Raw genomic sequence first — 24,683 nt, 5'->3', positions numbered from 1 at the left:
GTGAAACTGAGTGGATGGAAAAGGAAGACAGAGGAAGAGAGAAACAGATGAAAGGGTAGAGAACAGATGTTGTTGGACTACAACTCCCATCAACCCTAGCCAGCTTAGCTAATGGCCAAGAATGATGGGAGTTGTAGTCCAACACCACTTGGGAACCCACTGAGATATTTATATGCCCCCAAGAACAAAAGTGAAATTTATCCAGAGAAATCAAAGTATAGATCCAAGATTTTAATGTAGCTGGGATGAGGAACCAGTGCATCCATTCCATGCTCAGTGGGCTGGAAACTTGAACAGTAGCACTCAACACTACAACATTTTGTTGTGGCAGGCATCCACCTGTACTAACTACATACTCAAAGTGCTTTTCATGCATTATGTCAATAACTCTCATCACAACCCTGTTAAGAAGATTATTATTATTACCCTCACTGGACAGAGGCAGAGTAGTGTTTTGCCCAAGCAACCAGAGAATTTGTGGAGTGATGAGATTCAACCAGGAACTTCCTGGCTCACAATCTGCAGTCCCAGGCACCAGTGCTATGCTAGTTCTTGTCATGGCAAGAACCCTCGTTGACTAGGCAGGTTTTTCCCTTCACAGTTCTCATCTGTAAAATGAGGAGTAATCATCTGCATCACAAGGATTTCGAGGGGATAAAATAGTATTCGTAATGTGTTAAATGTTCTACTGGGTTTTTTTAAAAAATTGCTATTGACTTTAATTATAAGTTTTAGTGTATATTACATATATGGGTAAAGCAGGTGCAAGTTTCATCAGAAGGCAAATAAAAAACCTGAGGTGATCACACTTGGACAAATTCATAAAAAATTGTTGTGTTCTATGGCTCAGTTTCAACATCACACGAAACCATGGTTTATGCCAACCATGGATTAAAACTGTATTTGAGTTTCCTAATATTTACAAATTAAGGTTCAGAGCTGCTTTTTTGCTTTCATTTTCCTCCCAACTGTGGTGCAACATTCACAACTATAATTTAATTCAGACATCATGCCAAACTGTAAGAACATACTAATCCACTCCAAACTATGGTTTCCAGTTTAAGTCTGTTAACAAACCATGCCTTGCAATAGGCTAATACAGACATTACACCAAACCATAATTTTACTTCCTCAGCTATGGTTTAGTGCAATGACTGAATAAGGTCTATGAGAGTTGAAAGCTGTAATCTTACAGATCAAACCTGCACAAGTTTACTCAGAAGGAAATCCATTAAGAATACACAGGATTACAGCCATATTCTCCCTAATAATTTGTATATTTTTTGTCAGCTAGTGAGAAAACCAAAGCACTAGCCTAAAGAAAGACTGGTTGTTATAATTTCATTTTAAAGATTTATAAACTGCTTTCCAACAGATGTTTCTGAACTAGTGTACAACAAAAATATCAAAAGAACATATATAGGAAATGTTAAGTATACATAACTGTCTAACAAGCATTTATCGAAAGCATTAAATTACAAGATTCCAAATATAGAATATTAAATGGTTGAATTCTTATTGCACAATAAAGAAAAAAGGACCCAGATTCCACTATTTAAAACTAGTTGTATTTGTTTTTAATTTTTAAGGATATACAGTGCTTTTAAGAAAAGTTATGAGGTTCAACAGAAATCAACTAAAGAGAGATCAACTGAAGAAATTACATTAAAAACAATGAAACTTCTAAATAGAGTTTAATTCTATTTAACTATGCTCAGAACTAAAAGTGTCACTTCAGATCACTAGAACTTGCTTCTAAATATATTTAGGATTAGATTACGAGGTTATAATCAACCAAAAAATAATAATGAAGTTCACCAATCTACTGACTGCATGTTCATACTTTAGGTATTTATCTCAGAATGGCCTAGTTCACATGTCACATTAAACCATAGTTTAAAACAAACTATGGTTTAATGTGCATGAGCAATGTTCAAGCTACTGTGACCAGAAAACAAGCCTGAGTCTGACTTGTTGTGTCATATGAACGTGGGTTTGTGGTTCATTTCCTCCAAACAAATCACAAGTGGCAAACCAAGAACAAACTTTGGTTACCTCTTGTCTGGAGAGAAACAAACCACAAGCCTAGATTTGGGCTATGGCTTGATTGTCTATGTTCTACTGTGTACAGTTCTGGTTGCCTCATCTCAAAAAGGATATTATAGAGTTGGAAAAGGTTCAGAAGAGGGCAACCAGAATGATCAAGGGGATGGAGCGACTCCCTTACGAGGAAAGGTTGCAGCATTTGGGGCTTTTCAGTTTAGAGAAAAGGCGGGTCAGAGGACACATGATAGAAGTGTATAAAATTATGCATGACATTGAGAAAGTGGATAGAGAAAAGTTCTTCTCCCTCTCTCATAATACTAGAACTCGTGGACATTCAAAGAAGCTGAATGTTGGAAGATTCAGGACACACAAAAGGAAGTACTTCTTTACTCAGCGCACAGTCAAACTATGGAATTTGCTCCCACAAGATGCAGTAAAGGCCACCAGCTTGGATGGCTTTAAAAGAAGATTAGACAAATTCATGGAGGACAGGGCTATCAATGGCTACTAGCCATGATGGCTGTGCTCTGCCACCCTAGTCAGAGGCAGCATGCTTCTGAAGACCAGTTGCCGGAAGCCTCAGGAGGGGAGAGTGTCCTTGCACTCGGGTTCTGCTTGCGGGCTTCCCCCAGGCACCTGGCTGGCCACTGTGAGAACAGGATGCTGGACTAGATGGGCCACTGGCCTGATCCAGCAGGCTCTTCTTATGTTCTTAAAGCAGCAACCGGAACTTTTAGCACCATGCACCAGCACATTGCTCATTCACATTAAACCATAGTTTGTTTTAAACCATTGTTTAATGTGATGTATGAACTGGGCCATTGAGTCAGTTAGAAGGAACCTAATATTAAAAATTATACGTGGCCATTTTACTCACCATGTAATTACTATAGGCATGATCAAACATTTCCACGACTTGATTCCTGCAAAAAAGATGAAAACAGAATGATTTAGCCAGTCAGTTGAAAACTCCTCTGGACATGAGATTTCACAAGTTTAAGAAAACACCAAATAGTCGAGGCTGATCCTTTAGGGCAAGTGAAGTGCTGCTCACCAACCTCAGTCTACCCTCAGTCAGCCCTCACCTGCCTGCCTTTCTTACTTCCAAGTAAGTGGCACTACCCATCACCTTCCTCCTCCTTAGTTTTGTTCTTGCAGATCTCAGCGGGGAGGAGGATAGGGACAAACTAGAATTAGTTGGCTCTGCCTGTCGTTAGCTCTGGCTCTACCTACCGCCTGGACTCCCCGCCTTCCTCTTTACCAGCCTCAGTTGGCATCAGCCACCACTGCCCCAAGAGATTAAAATTATAATAAACATCTACAGTGGCCTAGTAAACAATCTGCCTAGAGAAAAGATGCCAGTAATATATTTGTCAGTTTGGGATGTGAAAGAAAAACAGTAAAACCTCAAGCTATAACATAAAAAGCAAAGGATGCTCAGTTCAGACCCAACATGGTCAATTAGCAGGGAGGGTAGGAGTTGCAGTCCACAATACCTAGAGAGAGCCAGGCTGGGGAAGGCTGACTAGTTCTACAAAAACTGTGCTGTTCCTATCCTGGGATTTCTCAGGAAACCTGCCCTGTGAATGAAAGGAACTATACAGAAGACTCAAACTTCTCATGCCAGCTTGCGAGATCTACCCACTCAGTATGCTTTCCATGTGCCATCACATTGCAACACAAATTCCAATTAGTTCCAGATTTGCACTTTTATCTGCACTTTACATTACTGGGGGATGATGTGCATCCCCATCTATTCTTGCATGATACCGTCATCCTCTTAGTTCAGCTAGAATTGTGACATAAGTCTATGGTTTGCAAATGTGAGGAAAAGATCCTTACTTATGTCCTCTAATTTCTGAAGGAGGCATAAATAAGTCAGAAAGGTTCATATCCTGTCCCACTTGGACTAACATAGCTTAAAGAGCCCATCAGGGGTTATTCACAGGGTTTTCATTTCCTAGAGCATGCCTATAGCCTAGTGGGGCACTTTTCTCCATTTCATTTTCCTGTGTCCCTTACATCTAAGAACAAGTAGCATAAGCTCAACAATGTTAGCTTTCTTTTGCCCTAGCTATTTTTCAGGAAGGCCTCCTACACTGTAGATTAGTGCTGTATATTTTGCAATACTTGTCCAAAGCAGGAGGTGTGATGAGTGGAACATCCAACACTGACGATTTCAGAAAATCCCTCAAACTTTTGTCAGTGCTTCCATCTTTTGCTTTCAGAGAAGAGTTTTAACAGAATGCAGGAAACATGCACGGAGTGGCTCTGTAAATGTTTGTTTGTCTGTGTGTGCTTGCAAATATGATATGATCACATACTGTAGCACATTCTCTTTCTTTAAGAATCTGTCCTGTCCCCTTCATCTAAAACACAACCATATGTTATCAACTTTTTGGCAGATATCTTAAAAGCAATAGATTGAAAATGTTCTAAACACCAATTAAAATATAAAAGTTGCAGCATTTTATTTAGTGGCTAAATGGAACATAAAACTTCACAGGAGCTTTCAGTTCATTATTTCACAGACACTACAGGGTACTGTTGGTGTGTATTTAACCATGCAATATTTTAACCAATTTACACCCTAATCATATGCATGTTTATTCAGAAGTAAGTCTCAATGAGTTCAATGAGATTTACTGCCAAGTTTGGGTAAGGTTATACCTTTAGGTTGTAATCCTATGCAACTCACACAGTAACAGACTTGTGCTGCACAGTATTAATAAATGATTCTGATCTCTACCAGCAAGATGAATACAGATGGATTTTCATACCACATGCCAACTCAGCTGCATTGCTAGCTCTACTCCTCAGTCTAAGAGGCCAAGCTATGAACCAGGAAAAACCCAGTTCATAACAAAAGTCCTGCTAAATCAGACTTAAGGTCCACATGGTCCAGCATTTCATTTCCCACAGCAGCCAACCAGATACCTCCAGGAAGTCCAGCACATGAAGGCAATAGCCCTCTGTTGCTCCCTGCAACTGCTTCAAACTGCACCTCTACCACCAACTTACTAAACCCTATCCTCTTCCCAGACAGGTGGCCTGTTCTACCACAAATCTGAAATGATCAATGGGAAATGCTCTTTATAAATGCTAAGCCTTTTTAGTTTTGGGGGGGGAAATGAACTCATTGTAAGAGCAGCCGAAAAGCAAGGTATCATGGTAAACTATCATTGTAACTTATGCAGTCCAGAAAGAAATCCTATGACCATAGCAAGCTCTGATGACTTCAGATTTCAGCAAGTCGACTATACCGATCCTAATATCCCCAGATTAATCCAGAAAGTTAGCATGTTATTAGAATGAAACGTTTTTCTTATCACATATTCAAAACTGTCTCACTTCTAATTCTTATTTTTCTTTCTTTGTGAAAGTTGGGCTTTTCAACATTCTTACAAGAGCATCTGCCTGCCGTGTACATTTGTCCAATCCCTAGTGAAGACGGAAATAGTATCTTTCCACTGGTACTTACAGTTCATGCAATTTGAATCACCTCTCCACATATACACTACACTTAAGACCATAAAACACACCTCCCATATCTCCTTTTATCCCTTAAGTCATTTGAGTATTTTGATGGCCAATTAAGTGATCATCGATATGCACCTGAATCTATAAACGTTACCCACAAAAAAATGTCAAATTAAATTCTGTATCCAATAAATGGTGTTTACAGGCTTTATGTAGTGCCTTGTACTATGCTGGTATCACCTGTACATGCACGTATGTGAGAGAGCACAAAATCACCAAAGTTTGATTCAGACGAGTTCCTGTGTGTCATCTTTACATAGGCTTGAGCTTTGCACCTTCACATACTTTGCCAGAAAAGAACAATTCCATATATTCATTAACCAGAACTGTCACAGCTACGAATCTGATTTAATGATGTGTTTTGAAATTAGCATAATCAAAGCAACACAGCTTCTATTTATTTAGTAGATTTCTAGCACAAGCTACCTTGAAAGCTGAAGGCAAGCAACAATATGAATCAGTCTTACAAAATATTAGTAAATGTAATGGGTTGTATCCGCTGAAGCACTAAGTAACTTGGTTCCATCATCACAAAGATAACTGCTTGCGCAAAGGGATGTCACACTCCTAGTACCGTGCACTTCGTGCACCCTCCCCAAATTTGCTCCAGAAAGTTGGGGGATCCCCCAGGACAGATTTAGGGGATACACATGGGGGGAGAAGATTTTATTGTGCTAGGAGATATCCTTGCACTGACAGAATGCATTAGTTGGATACCACGCAATGAAAAAAATATGTTACTACATTTTGGTGCTCCTGTAAGTTTGATTATGTTGTTTTATACTCTGCTGATAATTTTATGCTAGATTCAGATTTTATGTTTTTAATTTTGATTGGAATGGTTTTATTTTCATTGCAAACTACCCAGAGAACTTTTGTTATTGGGCAGCAAATATCATAAATAGCTAAGATTATAATCCTTTGTTCCCTGTGAGGCTGTCCCAAGAGCCATAGAAGTTCCTTCTTATGATGACTCCATGATTCTGCAAAAGAGTCTACAGTCAATTTCTCTCCACAGCTATGCCTCTACAAGACTTGTAAATTTAAGAATTGGTGCCTGAGCTTGCTTTTCCCTCTTCTTTTCCCAGGCTTTTTTCCTTGCGTGTCATGCCTTTAAGATTGTAAACCTGAAGGCAGGGACTTGCACTTACTGATACTGAGTAAACTACTGTTAAGAGCCTTTTTGACTGAAAATATGGGTAAAATACACTAAAAAATAAATAATAAAACCAAACACCACAAGCAGAAGTGAAAGAGTTCTGCCAGGAGAGGCTTCAACTCTTGCTGTTTACATAATCTGGGTGCACATTTATCCATGGAACAGGAAGCCACTTTCTTGTATGGAAAAAGTGCACAGATCAGATCTAAGCAGTTCTTCCAATCATAAAAGATCAGAGATATGCAAACAAGTCTCAAATAGCTAATAACTGACTGTTCATATAAGATTAATGTGTACAGGGATATGCCTACTAATATAAAACTTTTAATCCCCTTGGAATTGCTAACTTCTCTTTTATAAATAGTGGAAACAAACATGTGTAGGTGTCACTGATACTTTAGGCTCAGACTTAACCCTAACATATGCATAGTGCCATTCCTCCAAACCCCAACCAAGATAGCAAAAGAGCCACAACATACTTATAGTCTGGACTGTTTAGAGCTAGAGACTTTTGCATAATAAATAGAGAACTTATAAAAGGCAACTGTCTTGTCCCCTACCCCAACAATTCTGAGCTTTTCCTCAAGAATGGCACTTCTTTAGGAAATGGGCAGATTTGACACAGAACATGACACACAGATGTTGCATCTGTCACTTTGATTGACAGAACTGCTATATCCCAGACCTCCAAATACATACATGCCTAATAATCTGAGACAAGCAAGAAATGCCTCCAGGCAGTGAAATTTTTCAAAGGATGTGCTGATGAAAGGAGCTGGAGAAGTGATCTAAGAATAACCAAGGTGAGGGCTTATTTGCAAGGTTAAGGCATCCTCTCTGGATAGACAGCGTCATATTTACTGACCTGCTTTCCAAATTCACACAATTAATGTACTTCCCTCTTTGCTCCACTGACGGCATGAAGGTCTCTAATGTGAGGTTAAAGGACGGCACCCCCACTTCCTTCTTTGACCGTGACAGGGAGGCCTTAGCCAGGAAGTAGAGTAAGTCTGGCGTTGGGGGGAAAGCCGCCGCCATCGTCGGCCCAACCCTACCTCTCCCGCTCTTACCCGAGGCGACGCTTCTCCTCCCTGCCCATTGCCTGCACGGTGGGGGCTGCCGCCAGCACAGAAGAAGCAGAGAGGAGACCCAAGGCCAGCAGTTTCCAGCCAGCCCAGCGGCCTGGTGGGAATTCGCCGCTCCTTCCGTCACTGCCAACGGCTACTCCGCTCATGGCGGCGGCAGCTGCCCTGCTAGGCCCGGCTCTGTTCCATCCCTTCAACGCTACCGCCGAGACATAAGAAAGGACCAGCCCTTCGCTCTTGCTCTTTTTCCCCCTTTCTCTTGCGTAGCCAAGGAAACCGTGATCTGGCCGCTAGGACACTTCCGGGTTTTTCCCGGTCACGTGACAGAAATGCTACCTTAGAGCCAATGGGAATTAAGGGCTTGTGTCACCTGATTTTACGTTACACGATTCCGGATACAGGGATACGTGGCCCGAACACACATGTGCGCGCGCACAAATAGACACCTCCCCCCCCCCAAAAAAAGACGACATTGGACGTGGCTGTCATGCACTGACTAGGTAGGGTTAACAAGGAAAAGAACCCGATCTCACCGTCCAATTGGAAATTTCGGGGTCATGTTAGTTATAGTGTTTTTCGCCAGGGCGGAAATGTGAGCGGCCAATAAAAACCAATAGAGGAATTCAGGATTTTATGCACTCGTGCGGCCGCCCCAAAACATCGTAAGTGCAAAAAGAGGAGTTCATGTTCTAGGAAGACTCAGGTCTTATTTCCTGTTGATATTATTCTTATTTTACTTTTCAAAGATTTAAAAACTAGCCTTCAGGTACCAGGTACCTTCAGGTACCAGTTCGTAGCTACAGTCTTTTATTCTCATATTGCAGGTAGGAGTGGTGTGACTGGGAGAGAATGGTTTACAAAAGCCCTGAGATGTAGTCCACTGTTGGTATTGCACACGGAGGGGCAGGCTGGTTTGAACTTCCAACCCCTCATACAAAACCACTGTCAAGTTCCTGCAATGCTGTTTTGTAACCTTGCCTCTTCAGTCGCTCTCCTAGCCCCAATCCAGTGTTCAGTTGCAAGCAGAAACCTCGCATTCATACAGGCACGTAGCACTGTAAAATGCTTCAAAACTAACACACATAAAAATATTTTTACACCACTGAGAGTGACTACAAACTCCGGTGTTTATTACCATCTTTTGGAGAGCAGCACCTGCTACTCGGTCACAACTACATTTTTTCTCCATTATTTCCACAGGCAGCTCTCACCTCCATCCCGGAGAAGGAACAGTTTGTTTGCGGTTTTTTAAAAGGAGCATATGGAAACTGGAAGATGAGACAGGCTCTCACATTTTTTCTGTGTTCTTAAACTGTAAGCCACAAACCCCAACATACAACGCGTCAAGGATTTCCGGTCGTTAGCTCAGAATGCTGGGAATTGAAGTTTAATAGAGAGTCCTGGTCTGGATTGATGTCCCTATAGGAAGAGATCGTTAGTAGAGTTCCTCTCTCTTCCTTCCCACCCACCCCTGCGAAAAGAGGTTACCTGCTAAAGGGGGAATGTAGGACACTGGAAGTCAGATCCTTTAGCTCAGCGTTGCCCACACGGACTGGCAGCGGATCTCCAGGATTTTAGCGGGACATTCCTGGGCCTACCTGGCGGCACCAGAGACTAAACCTGGGACCTTCTTCATGCAAATCAGATGCATGCCCTTGCCGAAGGAAGCGGGAGATGTTTTTTTTTACGTTCTCTGCATCGTCACCAGAAAAAGTAGAAACTGATCTGTAACAAAACTTTTCAGGGTGGAGTGCTCTGGTTCAGTGTTCCAGCCAGCTATGTCCTCTTCCTAAATATTACCCCACCCTGCAAAAAGCCACAAAAACTTTTACTTTTTTTCTTTTTCTCCGTACAGATAATATTACATGGCACCAATCGTGCTTATTTCTCGTTGGGCTCCTCTCGCCACTCCCCTTTTTAGCGTTTTGGTCTGAAGCTGTTTCTTGTTTTGAGGTTCCCTCAAACTTACTGCTACCTCCCGCTTGTTTGGGGGCGCAGTTTTGGCTACATAAAGAAAGGCACTCCGCGAAAAAGTGTGCTTGGATTGGTCAGACCGCCCTGGGCTGGTTGCGGAGCATTCTTGTTCAGTGTAACAAAAAATTCTTGTGAGGGTTAAATATAACAACCTCATGTACAGATTTTTCCCCACCCACCCCAAAGGATGGAGAATAATGGGAGCAGCTGCCTCATAGTATTATGCGCTTCCCAGGTAACAGTAGTGTTTTAACTACAATATAAGGGGGTGGATAGGGCAAGAGCTTTATCACCTTAAAAAAAAGGGAAGAAAATGGGTAGGAATTGCGTTTTAGAATTAAGGTTTTGAATTTTGCAAACTAAAATTGAAGTCCAAATTAATACATTTCAGGTGCTAAAACTGCCAATATGCAAACGTAAGAGTTCTGAGTCAACAGTTTGAATGTCTTGATAATATTAAATAGTCATTAAAGATGTATTAGAATTGTTTTTTGTTTGTCCAGGTAAGAGAACGCCAACACAAGATGCACCTTCCACTGTTGCAATGGAAGACACCGAAACTGCCTTGGTTGCCCTGGTTGATGACATCTGCCAGGAGAGAGACAGGGGGAATGTGACCCTGCTTGTTCTTCATCTCTCTGTGGCTTTTGATACTGTTGACCGTGGTATCCTTCTAAAGCGCCTCAGGAAGGTTGGGGGCACTGTAGCTCTTCTCATACCTCCAGGGCCACTTCCAAAAAGTAGTTATGGGAGGCTACTGTTCAGCACCATGGGAGCTGTCCTGTGGTGTTCTGCAGGGTCAGTCCTGTAGCCAGAGAAAAGCAAATGTGGGCACTGCCCCCCTAGAGCTGTGGTTTGCCTCCCTAGGATTTTGGGGGGGAATTAACTTTTTAATTTGTGACATGACAGATAATGACAACCTCCATTTAAAGAATGATAGGCTGTTTTAGCAGCAGGAGCAATTTAAACCTTAATCCATACTGTTAAAAAATCACACTTGCCTGACTTGGGGGTATATTTGAACCCCAATTACATTTCCAATAATAGGATGTATCCCCTCATTTTTGGGGGGAGTCACCACAAGTGTGCTTGGCACTACCAAAGCACCTTAAGCCAAAAAACACTTATTCAGAGGAGGTAAATTTTTCTGAGCAGTATACGTTGGCTCCTTCTCCATGCATAGTCAGTAAACTGGGCTATTTTTGGATGCCGGTGGGATTTTTTGTTTTCAGAAGTAAAACGGTAAGTGGTAACTTGCTGAAATTTGGGGACGTTGTACGGGTGACAGTTTGTGACAATGTCCTTGAAGAACAACCCTGCCTACTCATGTGTAAATTACACAAGAGAAGGCAGAAGTTTGTCCCCAGGACTTCTAGGGTATTTGGCCCCCGCTGGGTTTTTCCCCAGAAGGAAATTGTAAGTGGTAACTGGCTGAAATTTGCAACCTTGTACTGGCTAAAAGTTGTGACAGTGTCCTATAAAGACATCCCTGTAGGTCTACGTATGTGTAAATTACACAAAGAAAGTGCACCTTGATCCAAATGGGTCCCAGAGGGCAGGATGAGAATAGGACCCTCTGAAAAATTCAATGAATAAGGCAGGGTGACCGCACAACAAAAGCTTCATCTGGAAAAGCTCCCAAAAGTCTGCTCACCCAATACTTTCCCTGACTAAGGGTGGATTTCTCATGATCACAATCGCCCTATAACTACTTAAATGATCCTGGGAGGAACAAAACAGCCTGTATAGTAACATGATCCTTGAAGAGTTAAATATTAGACCTTTGAATGTATTTATTTATTAGATTTATATTCCGCCCTTCCTCCCAGTAGGAGCCCAGGTTAGTATTATGGGTTAGAGTTAGTCTCCGTGCCTTGGACTCTCCTTTGCTTTTCAGGTTTAGTTTAAATTGTATTCTCTATCCAGCCAGCAATAAAGAAACATGTTTGCCTGCAGTAAAAAGTGTTTATTCTGCAGTTAATATAATGAGTACAGCAGGACTAGATGCTTATTGCTAAAGGATGAAATACCATGAGAACATAAAGTGAGCTGGAAAAAATAGCTTCCATAAGTTGCCCTTTACTCTTTCAAAGCACGCACTATATTCACAATTATGGTGGCTATTTTTGTTTTTTTTCTTGAGTACTTGATGGCAAAGGATAAAAATAGCCCTAGAGAGATAGAAATATTGCTGTGTACACTACAGCTAGCTGGCTGGCCACCTAGGCTGTAACTCAAGGCTAATTTCTGATTTTCCCAATACATGCAGCTCAGCATGAGGCCTTTTCAGGTTTCTGTACAGAAAAATCAACCCAGCAACAGTAAAAAAAAATAAATCAAAATTGCTTTCCACAGTTAGTTTCCAAGTGCTTAGTTAGCCCTTTATATAGCAGCCAGTTAATAAGTTCTCCCTTGATTGTTCAACAGGAAGGAAAATCTAAAGGTCAGGAACAAGACTAGAAAGAGGGACTCTCGAGAAGGAATAAAGGAACACACCCTAAAATATTTATTTTCTCTCTGCCCTTCCCTAAACTTGTAGTATGGACAAGTTTGTTTTCTGGGTGGAATCTAAAACTGAGATACCTAATGCAGCATCAAAGCCGAGCTTAGGAGCTTACTGTCATTAGCAAAGAAGTTCAATTCATGATGAATCAGAACATAAGGACAGACCACAAGTGAAAGAGGCTGTAACTACAGGCAAAGGCAAGCTTTTGAGTCTGGTATTCCTGGCGATCTCTCAAAAAAGGATGAGACAATTCAACAGATTAAATTTCATTCATGTAAGTTGACACTCTGGATGAAGGAGTAGCGAGGGGGAAGATTTCCCTTCCTCTGGTCTGACCCTCACGTCCTCCTCAGTTCCATTTTGTCCCAACATCTATATGAAGCCGCTGGGAGCTGCCATTAGGAGATTTGGTGTGAGACATTATCAATACACAGATGACACCCAAATCCATCTCCCTGTTCCATTTGAATTGGGAGAGGCAGTTGAGGTGCTGGACCGGTGTTTGAAGGTGGTGAGGGATAGATATGGGTCTATAAACTGAGGCTGAATCCTGAAAAGATAGAGGTGTTATGTGTCCAGAATTCTCATATGTGGAGGTGGGGGATGGTCTGTTCTGGATGGGATTGCACTCCCCTTGAAGAAACAGGTTTGCAGATTGGGGGTACTCTTTGATCCAACATTGTCACTGGAGGCCTCAGTAGCTAGAAGTGCTTTTTTCCAGCTCCAGCTAGTTCACCAGCTTCAGCCCCTTTTGACACAGATGACTTGGCCACAGTACTCCACGCTCTGGTAACTTCCAGACTGGATTATTGTGATGTGCTCTTTGTGGGGCTGCCCTTGCAGACAACTCAGAATCTTCAACTGGTCCAAAATGTAGTAGCCAGATTACTGGCTGGGGTTCCCTTTAGATCCCATATAACCCTTGTTTTAAAACAGCTGCATTGGATGTCAGTTAGTTTTTGGGTGTAATTGAAGGTGCTCACGCTAGTGTTTAAAGACCTAAACTACTTAGATCTTAAACATCTGAAAGACTGCCTCCTTCTCTACAGACCCTCTCAGGTGTTGAGATCAGCAGAGGGGGCCCTTTTGGTAGTTCTGCCACCCTCAGAAGTTCAGATGGTGGCAGCCTGTTAAGTTGTGAAACTTCCTCCCTATTGAGGTTCATCTGGTAACTTCACTGACAAGTTTTAGGTGAATGCTGAAGATGCATCTCTTTACCTTGACCGTTGACACCCGAGATATGTATTTTTAGGACCCACCCTATTTTGGGATTTTAGGTTTGTTTGTTTGTTAAATTAATGTTGTATTTTAAAGCTATTGCAGCTTGCCCCAGGATCTTTGGGTGAAGGGTGGGTAATAGACAATGCTGATGCAGATGCAGAAATGGAGAATCTGTGGGCCCTCTCTTGTTGAACTACAGCTTCCATCCTCCATGACCATTGGCCATATTAGCTGAAGCTGATGGGAGTCCAAGAACATCTCCAGGGCCACAGATTTCCCATCCGTATTGTAAGGACTGAAAAGAAAAATATAAATTGTAGAAATCCTAGACATTTCTGCTGGAACAATCTGCTGTGGGAGATGTGGTAGCATGTGTAGATCAGCCAATTCATACATTGCATTCTTCATGTTATCACAGTTGGTTCCTGCCATATCACTTGAAGATGGTTTGAATGAATGAACTGTCTCACTTCAAATCCTGAGAAATTATTTGGGTCATTGAACAAATATAGTAAAGTCCAGTCATTTTTGTAAAATTTTAAGGACTAGTTTATAAAATTTGTCTCCACACAAAGGACCCTGACCGTCCCCAGATAATTCATATGAAGAATGCAATATGTGAATCAATCCAATAATGTGACTTTCAACATGTGACTTATTTACATGGTCATATTTGCTGTACACAAAGTATCCTCACATTCCCAGAGAAAACATTTATGCAGAAAATGTAAGGTATGAACCCGTCTGGTTGTAGTAATTTGACAGCCATTTCACCAATCAGAGCAGCTGGAGAAAAAAGTACTAATGGGTTAGCTCAACCATTATATTCTCTGAATGATTGTGGGTATGTATGCATTTGTAGATTGCTCTGGGTAGATCAAACTGAGTCAATTTTGACCATGTCTCAGGGCTAACATTATTTAATTTTTATCCAGAAATATTAAGACTTTTAGAATATGACCTCGCTAGAAAGCATGAAGAAAGGCTGAGGTATCTACAATTTCTCATATGTAACAAATCATCTTTCAAAGAAACACACGCTAGGAGATACAATATTTTATTTTGGCATAAGCACTTGAAAAAGGTTAAGAGCATTACACTGTTTTATAATTTCCATGCGCATACTAGTTAATTAGATGAAATAAAGAACCCACATAAGAACACTAACTGATGCCTGGAACATACCGCCTTAGGAAATTTATTATTTACACATGAAGTTGTTACATATTGGCTGCTTCTTAAAGTTAATTTTTGAATTAAGGAAAGGGGGCAGGCAGGGAACACAACTTAAAATCTGAGTTTGTTAGTCAAATACCCAACAAGCCCTTAACAAGAAAAAATAAACAGAAAAATTAAGGATTTGCCTGTTGTAAGATTACAGTGCTAGACACATTTCTTTTGAAGTGAAAAGCATGCTCAACCAAAACCAAAGGGACTGGTTTCCAAGAAAACAGTTAGGATTTGATTGCAAATAAGCTTATTAGAGCTCCAGAAACTGAAGGCAAAACTACAGCATGTACGCATCATGGTAAACCAGAATCTGCAGGTTATAGTGAACAAGCGGTATGCTAGTGCATACTGCATGATCACTCCTGTCTTGCTCCTCCGCTAGCATAAGCTATAAACCATGGTTTTTGGCTTACCATGATGCACGAACCTGGAACTGATTTGTTTAGGGTGAAACAAACCATGATCCCAGTTTTGGACATTACAGGAAGCCAAAGATTGTGCTCTGTTGCTCCCATTTGTGCAAGAGGAGGAGAGAAGCTGGAATGATCAAGCAGGGTGCACTAGCTGATTGTGCACAATAAGTTTATGGTTTACCATTATGTGTGAAGGCAGCAGCCAACGTAAGAAACATGGGACAAAACTGTTGATGAAAATGGTAGACTTTGTTGGATGTTGTATCTGGCGCAAGCAGGTGCCCAGGATGCAGAACAGAATAGTGACAGGCTAGATTCCAGTTGATGCAATGAGCCAGACAAGTAATAAGTTTTAAGAGTCACTTTACTGACAATAGAATATATCACAAGCTCTCTCTCTGTACAAACTCCTCGACCCCCACACCAACTGGCCAGATCTGCCAAGTCTTATAGATAAGGCCAGCTGGTTGCCTTGGATACTTGTCCTTGAGATCTGCACGGACTCTGAGCGTCTTGGCCTTGTAACTCTGCCATGGAAAAAATACTCTCAGGAACCCTTTACTTGCCAACAGACTTGTATCAATTCTACCTCTCTCCCACAAAGTCTAGCACAGCCTACCTCATGTTCTGACATCATCACACTGATCATTTTCCTGTCCCCATTGCCAACGGTGTGGAGCCGAGGTGGGCAAAAGCATAGCATAATGCTGTCAGGGCGTAAGGTAAGTTATACTAGATGTTACAGAATGGGGGAACCCAGCATAGGTCATCATTTTCTGTAGTTGCCTCTTGTTTTGTATAAAGAGTTCTACTTAAAACTTCACCATATTTGCTCATGGCAGCTTTGCCATTTTTGGAAGTCTCCAGATATGTGTGACTGCTTTGCAGGCATAGAGATGAAGCTTTGTCATTAAATTTCTGATGTTATGCTGACATGGAGAAAACAACTTTTTCCCCCCAGTCAATCATTTATTGAAAAATATGGTTGCTCTAAGGGTTTCCCCCCAAAGGAAAGTTATACTACACACAAAAAAATACTGGAATGTGTAAATGAATGTATGCCTTGTCTATGAGACAACTTTCCATGAAATAGTGGTTAGTGCTTGTTTTAATCTGTATAGAACATGTTTTTGTTAAAGCAAAAATTATTTTCTGACTTCCTATTTAGAAAAACAAAAAGTATATTTGAAAAGACATATTTCTGAAGGCATGAATAATTTGCATTCCAAAGTTAGACAAAAATTTACAAGTTAAAATATTTTTGGTATTTCTGATTCTAAAATTTAAAAACACACCTCAACTGAATTTCACAATTTATTGTACACCACAGGTGGCCAATATTTTTGGCTGAGGGCCGCATTCACCCTTGGCCAACTCTCCAGGGGCATATGCCAGCAGTGCGTGTAGCCATCACACACACTCGTATGCGCTCACAGACCACACACACACACAAAAGCAGACAGCCCCACCTCCTCAGCTGATCTGTGCAGCTCAACTGAAGAGGGGGGTTATCACCCCTCTTTGGTCAAATGATTGATCCAATGACCCGTGTGTGGGCAATTTGCATCCTCATCAGGGCACTGCATTCCAACCACTCCAGTACTGTGCCTACTTTAATTTTTCCTTTTGTACTGCTATCACCAAGACCAGTTGGGTCTTGGGGAGGAGAAAAAATTGCTTAGAGGGTATATCAGGTGTGGGTTAGGCACCCCTGGTGTATTCCAAAAACAGGGATCAGCAACTGGAGACTGCAGAGCTAAATCTGAGTAATACCAGTTGCCTTCTCCCAGTTGCCAAACCAGGGGCAAGACAGAGAGTATGAGAGAGAAAATGCTGACCATGGCAGCTGTAAAGCTAATTGCAAATAAGGGTCCTATAAGTATGCCCAGCTGCCATAATTCAGTGTTCCTAGCACACATCTATATGAAAACTTTTTGAGCTCTGCACATGTGGGGAAATGGAAGAGTTTAGCTATAGATTAAAATATCTTCAAAAACCCATTCAGCATGTAACCTGTAGGATATTGCTGCAGTCATTACTGCCATGATATGCCAACCATTCAATATTCCAACATTAGAAATGTATAAATTAGAAATAGTAAAATGATGGCTTATCATCACAGTAGTGACTGCAAAAATGAAACTATAGGTGTATGCAATCCAAGCCCCTTATCCAACAATTTCCAGTTGCACAATGGGATGTCCCACCCTCCTGTCCCGCCCTCCCCAAATCTGCTCCATATGCTTGTGTCTAGGTAAACCTCTAGCCCTTTTACTTACAGAGATACAAGAAAACATTAGTGCGCAATGTTACTCAATTGCTCCGTAATAAGTAAGCCTGCTTCTAGCTTCCAGCATTGTGTCCAATAAGTAAAAAGGTACTGGGATGATCTGAGAACCTGCACAGCTCCATGACTAGAAGGATCAGAATAAATTATGTAAAGTAAGAAATATGCAGATCCTGATAACTGGCATAGCATATACAGGCTGCACAATCCTTCTTGGTAGGGAACTTAGACTGTTGACACAGAATTTGATTTGTTTTTGGTTTTTTACAGCCCTGGCTAAAGCACCTTGGCATAGATACAAGATACTGTAAATATCTGTTAATTTTCTTTGAAAATAAGATATAAAGTGCTCTGCAATAGGTGCAGAAGAATGGCACAGAGAAACCTGCTTCAATTATTCTGGCAGTTTTAAATACAGCAACAACAAAAAGAGGAAGGGAATCAGACCCCTCCATTGTCAAAAGCTTTTAAATACAGAAGCAATTATCCAGCTATCAAAGGTCAAACCTATATGCACAATTATGCTGTGCAAGACTCCAACAAGAAATCGTTTTACCTCTTCATTGAAGATTTCCCTGCATTTTCTTCTTAGCTTGCTTCATGCAGATTTTTACTCTCCCTTAATAATACTTGATTTGATCCAGTCCTTCTAAATTTTACTGACTCATTATTCTAATCTCATCCACATGAATGGGTCATTAATTGTAAATATTCTCAGTTTTAAAGCAATTTCAAAGGTTTAAAAACTTCTGTCAGCATATCAGAGATAAGTTGTTCGAGTCTTCACCACTTCAGTGACAGTCATTAGTCTTTGGTAGTCCACTTCCAAGTTGTGTGAATGAATTGAGTAACAAGAAGCAGTAACTGATAAAAATTGGATGGTTCAAACAATCAACATTCTCAAAGACTTGCAGATTCAAAATGTATGAGTGCTCTCAAATAGGAGAAATCTTTTCTCATTTTAAGGCAGGGCTAGGCTTTAGATATCCAAAATAACCTTTTTTATTTCTCAGATTGTGACTCAGGACAGCTTCCCTCAGCATTTTCCCATCTGTCTGTTTCACCTGTTGTATTTCCAACATCTGCACTTGGCAAGGTCACACCTGCTTGCTTAAATTCATCCCTCTGAGCAAAGGTGAAGTTTTTGGAGTCTAAATGCACTGACTCCCCCAGATTGCTACCTTCAGTCTCTTTTACTGTTGAAGAAACTGGCCGATCAATTGGTTCTATTGCTAAGTTTGCAATATTCAAAATGGACTCTTGTGTTTCATCAGGACAGCCTCGGAAGAATGCAGCATCCACTTCTGTCAGGACAAGATGAGGAGGGGAGTGTCCTGCTCTCTGTAAGTCAGATCTTGAATCTTCAACATATTGCCATGTTTGGGAATTGTCATCCACTGGAACTGACTGAAGGGAAGGAAACTCTTCTTTTCCCAGGTTAAGCTTTCTACTTTCAGCATGTTGTTCCAATTGTGAGTTTTCATCTATGGGGACAAAATGAAAAGGGGAAAGGCCTTCTTCTGTCTGGCCAGACTGACCACTTTCAACAGATGGCTTTGTTTGAGACTGGTGATCAGGACTGCCACTCTTCACATCAGTATACCATATGCTTGTCTTTGTCTCAGACTCTGCCCTTGAGGTTTGACAAAGACCTAGTTCTTCTGGCAACTTGAAGGGATCCATGTGAGTGATGTTGCCTCCTTCCCCACAGATGCCTGTCACATTTATATAGTCAGCTTCTACAATGGGTAGAAAAGAAATACCCGCTTTGTTTATATCGGCCGCTTCTATGCTGAGAGGAAAAGGTACTTCGGAAGGTTCATGCATCTCACATGTTTGACATTCCTTTGTATTCATTTTGTCTTCCTTATCCGTTTCTTCTGCATATTCCTGTGGCTTTATAACCCCACATTCATGTACAACTTGTTCATTCTTCTCAGATGGAACATCTGCTGGCAGTTCAACTATCAGTGTCAGTAATTTTCTTATTTCATTCACACCATCAGTCACTGGAAGCTTTTCCTCTTCCACAGGTTCCTTATTTAAAGTTCCTGCACTTCCACCCAAACTTGTTTCTACCACAATAGGAAGCTGAGGAATTCTCTTTTCATCTGCAGCTCCAAGTATCACAGAGGGTGACTCCCAGTTGCCTCCAAGATCTGAAACCGTCCCCTCTTCCCTTGCTTCAGTAGCAATACTAGATGCTGGAGCAGAAAACCCTTCTTTATTGCCCAGCACCTTTGTAGCCTCATGGCATCCATCCTGAGCCATTTTTTCTGGTGTGAACACTTCATTACTTTGAGTGTCAGTGGCCAATATCTCTAAGTTGGTGGATGGCTTCCTTGCTGGACTGGCTTGTGCTGATCCCGAAGGGGTCTTTAGATCACTCAAACTGGATACACTTTCAGAAGGCAGGTTCATTTCCTCATAGAGGTTGTGTTTCTTCAAGTGGGCAGCCTCTTTTATCACTGCGCAGGAGATAAAAAAATTTAAAAAGGAAAAGATTCAGCCATAAGAGAGTAAGAATGGTCAGAAGAGCAGGAAAATGAACACACAGTCCTGGGAAATCCAGGTAAAGGGAACTGTTCCTTCCCAAATCGATTACAAATTTTTTGGAACTTTCCCCCCCAAATTTCACTCTTGATTAAATTTGGTGTAAGCTTGGCCAAGTGTTGAGGAAGGAGGGGTGAGAAAGGGCTTGACTTGAGGTAAAGGGACAAAGGTTCCTGCTGGATGTTGTTAACAGAAGTAGGACATGGATGTGGGCTTAATGGCATCAAGAGTTGGGTGGGTGAGACAAGGGGCCAGAGATTGGGTGGGTGATAGGGTGTGGCTTTAGCAGTCTAGACTGTTTCCACCCCCTGAAAAGTTCAGCCTGCAGAAAAGACAATTAAGGTGACAGGGCATCACAGTGATCTTCAAATATCTGAAGGGCTATCAGATGAAGCATACTTGTTCCAGAGGGTAGAAATCACAGGAAAGCAGATTCCAGGTAAACATTAGGAGTAAACCTCTTAATGGTAAGAACAGACCACCTCAGGACATGTTTTGCTCTAGTTCACTGGAGGTATTTAAGCAGAGACCGGATGGCCATTTGTCAGGGATGCTGTATCTGCATCCTGCATGCAGCAGGGGGTTGGACTAGATGACCTCCAAGGTGCCTTCCAACTCTTATGAGTCTGAAAGCTCTGAGGTTGTTTTTTTCTGGAACCAACAGACACAAGGGCCATCTAATAGGACTATCCAAGAAAAATGAAATGGATCTAAACAAACATGCTCTCTCAAGAGATCCGCTGCAAGTTTCTTACTTTTCAATATTATCATTTGTCACAAGAAGCAAAGTTACCTTTTAGGGCTTCATCGAGCAAAGTTTGCAGTAAAATTTCTTCATAGACATTTTCAACTTGTATCACGTTGTTATGCTCAGCAAAAATGAACTGCTCATATTTCTGAAGCTCCTATATAATGAGAGACAATTTAAGAAAATAAAAGGACCTTCTCCAACTACAGCTAATTGGAGCTCTTGAGTGTGAAGGAATCTCAACCCAACTCTCCATCAAAATAAATTTCAGGGGGAGCAGCAGGATGCCTGCAGTAAACATCAAGCAGATCAAAGGAATAGTTCCTTCCAATAAAGCAGGAAACCCACAACACTGGCTCTAGCATGGGAGGGAATACTGCAAAGGCAATCAGGGTGTACACAAAGCAACAGGAATCCCCAGACTAGCTCAGAAGTGCAACGAACCTGGAGTTACATCTGCAAGGACTGCTGTACTGACCACTTCTGTTTCCCTCTCACACTTGCGGCTACACTATATGTATGTATGTATGTATGTATTTTTTAAAGTTCTTGCTGTAAAGACCAATACTGCCAGAATTCAGTTTGGCTCCATAAAGGGATATGGAGTCATGCACTTGCTGCAAACTAAAACACTCCCGCAGTGCAGAGCAGCATACACATTCTCCTTCACAAAAAAATTATCTGTGCAGGGAAAATATGTGAAGCAGCAGTTAGAGCAGTTCAAAGGTAGCTAGTATCCCAGCCACGTTGTGTCAAGCATCCCGCCCACAATGACACTCCAGTGACTTCCTCTACCGCATTGTACAGAACAAGAAGGGGAAAGGGTGCAGTGAGTGCATTTGAGAATTTCCTTGGGTCCAACTTGTAGCAAAGACATACGATCGAGGTTTCATACGCCTATTCTGGGACTTAAAAAGGTCCCTATGGGTTTTCTTGTCCCTATGCCCACATCAATCATTTATTTATTTCAGCAGTCTAAAATAGTCAAGATTTTTTTTATTCCCATTTGCAGTGATTAGCACGTTAATGTCAGCATGCAAACCCTTACTCTCCTTTCTTCAGATACTTCAGAACTGTAACTTACCGGCTTACATGTTGAGGCCAATGTCCGCTGCAGTGTGGGCAAAGAGATCTGGACCAAGGCATCCTGAAAAATCTTTTTCCGAGCAGTGCTGCTGTCATAGTCATATTGCTGACAATTTAAAATAAATAAATAAATAAAAAGAATTGGCTGTGAAGTCTTTTAAGTAATGGCAACCCTCTCCCACCTTCATACACCAAACCAGTAAGTCAGTGGGCAGAAGTAATCATTTTTTCCCTTAAAACTTGTTTCTATCTCTAGACCAGTGGTTCCCAAACTTTTTTCCCCATTGACCACCTGAAAATTGCTGAAGGCCTTGGTGGACCACTAAATGTTTTTTCTGCCTGTTGTAGCAATTATAGTGTTGTGCAAGGTGCTGCATGATTTCTAATTATATTTTTATAGACACACTGGGGACCACCTGAATGAAGCCCAGTGGTCTGCAGACCACAGTTTGGAAACCCCTGTTCTAGTTGTCTCTAGGAATAGCTGCTTTACAAAGTTTCTTTTGTATATTATCACAAAATATAAGGCATACCGTCTATAAAATACACACAATATATTCACATGTAAATTTGTGTGTTAGTATATCATTATCGTTCACACATACATATTCCCAGAAGATTGCTTGCTCGATCATTCATGGCCACTTGTCATAATATATATTATAAGAAACATATTATATTATATATTATATCTTCAGATTATTTTCTAACATTCTGACATTCAAAAGTCTGAATTTCTTATCCTACTCATCTCAGCAGTGAAAAAGCATTAAAAATGTAGAAGATTATACTGATAGAATATCAAGCCTTAAGTTAGAATTGTTCATACTAACCAGCAACAGGATGTACACCAGCTTCACACATTTATAAAAATGACTACAGCAGGGTGACTGACGGAAAAGAAGAGAGGGCTTCTGTACCTTTGAATAGTCATGTTGAAAAAAGAATGTACAACTTGTCACACAGAGTCAATAACAGCTATTAAAAGCACAGAAGTCGTGTCCTCTTTTGCAACTAGGCTAGAGCTGTTGCAAGGGCTTTTCAGAGTTGGACACCCAAGAGCAGGAGCAGCTGGTGTGGTGGAGAGATGCCGCAGGGTCGCCCTCCCAGCACCAGCATCACTGCAGCTTATCTGGCCAGTGCAGGGCATGACAACAGTGAAGTTGGGGCTGCGTGGGTGCATCAGAGCCAGTGCCAGATTGGCTCCAATGGTATAACCCACACAGCCCTGACCTCCAGCCCCACACCGTCCAGGTAAGCTGCAACAATGCCTTATTAGGAAGGCATCTCAGTGGCAGTGTCACAGTATACCAGCCACTCCTCCCCAATGCTAAGAAATAGAAACACTGTATGTGTTCATATTACGTATTAATAGAAATTCACAAAGAAAATGCACCTTTTTCCTCCTAGGCTTTTGATAGACTAGGGATGATGATATTTCTACTGTTAGTGTGCTACCAAAGTTTCCTGCAGCCTTTATTGGGGGGTGTGTGTGTTTTGTATATTTTTATGAACTGTGTTTTTGTAAGAATGCATTCCTATTTCAATTTTTAGGTTTTTATAGTCATGTTGTAAGTCACTTGGAGACCGCTGGATAACAAGCGACTCACAAATCAGTTACATAAATAGTAACAACAAAGTGATAACAGAAGTTATACCCCTAGATTTCTACTGCAGGTGACAGTAATAAATAAATAAAATACCTTAAGGACACGAAGTTTGACTTTTTCAATGGCTGTCGACATTTTGGCCATATCTCTATCATGACTTAGGCCCAGCAGCTGCTCAAAGGTATACACCGCATTTTCCATAAGCTAGAAACACGTTGAAAAATAGATGCCATATTTATTAGCTACTAAAAGTCCAGGAGACACGAAGATGAGCCTATCAGTCAACATCCATCTCCAGCATCATTAATCTCTTTCCCATCCCTTACCCTTTATATCAGGGATTATTATCTTGGTTCTATCAGAGACTCCACAGCTTAAATCAGGAGCCTCATGCTCTAAGGATGGGATCTAGCCTGATGACATGTGCTCAGACCTCTTAAGCCCCAAAAAGGAACAGGAATGTGCAACATCAGCCCCTGCAATTGGCTGGCAACATAAAGTCTTTGGACTGATCTGGTGGAGATACTAGCAGCTTGGGTTTCTCCCCTTGCCTGATCAATAGAACAGTGCCTTCCCCATGCTTTACTTTCTGCTCCAGTGATTAAACTCACAGCTCATGGACCCTGTGTTGGAAAACACACATTCCAGGTCTAGGTTCTGATATGGCTGGTCAGAATGCTGGTTTGGCCCTAACTGGGTCAACAGTGTTTCAGATCGCATTGCACTCGGGAGTCTTTAATCCTTACAAACCAAGCCTACCCCAGTGGAAATTGCTCAGTCATCAGACTGTGTGTGGAACCACTCACAAGATCAGGGTGCACGTGGCAAGACCAAAACTAGGCTGATGGTGAAAGTAAGTGTGACTTCTACAGTACCTCCTGCATTACATTCTGTGTCCTCTGAATAACCAAGCCAATATTGTGAAATTTGAAGCGGCTGTTGAGGTCCTGGAGATGTTCTTGAAGAAGGTTGACTTTCAGATAACAAGGTTCCATTTTTACAGAATTATATGGCAGGCTTGTCAAGTAGTTCACATTCTATCAGAAAGACAGTATCCATAAGTGTTCACTAAATAGGTTTACACAACCATTTTGCAATCAAACTATCTGCTAAAGCACAGTGGCTATAAGTGTTATCCTAGGTAAAGAACTGAGGGTTTGGAAGCCCTGAAAATCCAGTAGTGACGATGGAATGACCTAGCAGCTAGTAGAAGAAAAGGGAGACA

At 41.4% G+C, this 24,683-nt stretch overlaps 2 protein-coding genes and 1 long non-coding RNA gene across 5 annotated transcripts in view; 1 reads left to right on the top strand and 2 right to left on the bottom strand.

The window, feature by feature from the left end:
- EDEM3 (ER degradation enhancing alpha-mannosidase like protein 3) overlaps positions 1–9,177 on the bottom strand; it is a 52,919-nt gene extending 43,742 nt beyond the window's left edge. The window contains exons 1-2 of one of the 2 annotated variants that reach the window (XM_061634048.1): positions 9,042–9,177; positions 2,924–2,969 (exon numbers count right to left, since the gene is read on the bottom strand). In XM_061634048.1, the coding sequence (XP_061490032.1) occupies positions 2,924–2,969; positions 9,042–9,091 (96 nt within the window). In that variant the 5' untranslated portion in view covers positions 9,092–9,177. Of the gene's footprint in view, positions 1–2,923; positions 2,970–7,815; positions 8,154–9,041 lie in introns of those variants that run through there. The other variant, XM_061634047.1, reaches the window with a different exon arrangement.
- LOC133388008 (uncharacterized) lies at positions 8,316–16,405 on the top strand. The gene is made up of 3 exons (XR_009763621.1): positions 8,316–8,492; positions 9,031–10,039; positions 10,308–16,405. It is a non-coding gene; the product is annotated as an uncharacterized LOC133388008 (long non-coding RNA).
- Positions 14,581–24,683, bottom strand: part of NIBAN1 (niban apoptosis regulator 1) — a 112,265-nt gene continuing 102,162 nt past the window's right edge. For both annotated transcript variants that reach the window (XM_061634045.1, XM_061634046.1), the window contains 5 exons: positions 24,334–24,495; positions 23,552–23,662; positions 21,847–21,954; positions 20,808–20,919; positions 14,581–19,929 (listed from right to left, as the gene is read on the bottom strand). In XM_061634045.1, the coding sequence (XP_061490029.1) occupies positions 18,464–19,929; positions 20,808–20,919; positions 21,847–21,954; positions 23,552–23,662; positions 24,334–24,495 (1,959 nt within the window). In that variant the 3' untranslated portion in view covers positions 14,581–18,463. The remainder of the gene's footprint in view (positions 19,930–20,807; positions 20,920–21,846; positions 21,955–23,551; positions 23,663–24,333; positions 24,496–24,683) is intronic.

Source organism: Rhineura floridana, chromosome 6 (assembly GCF_030035675.1).
Source record: "Rhineura floridana isolate rRhiFlo1 chromosome 6, rRhiFlo1.hap2, whole genome shotgun sequence".
Classification (NCBI taxonomy): Eukaryota; Metazoa; Chordata; class Lepidosauria; order Squamata; family Rhineuridae; genus Rhineura; species Rhineura floridana.
This window is presented reverse-complemented; position numbering and strand designations above follow the sequence as displayed.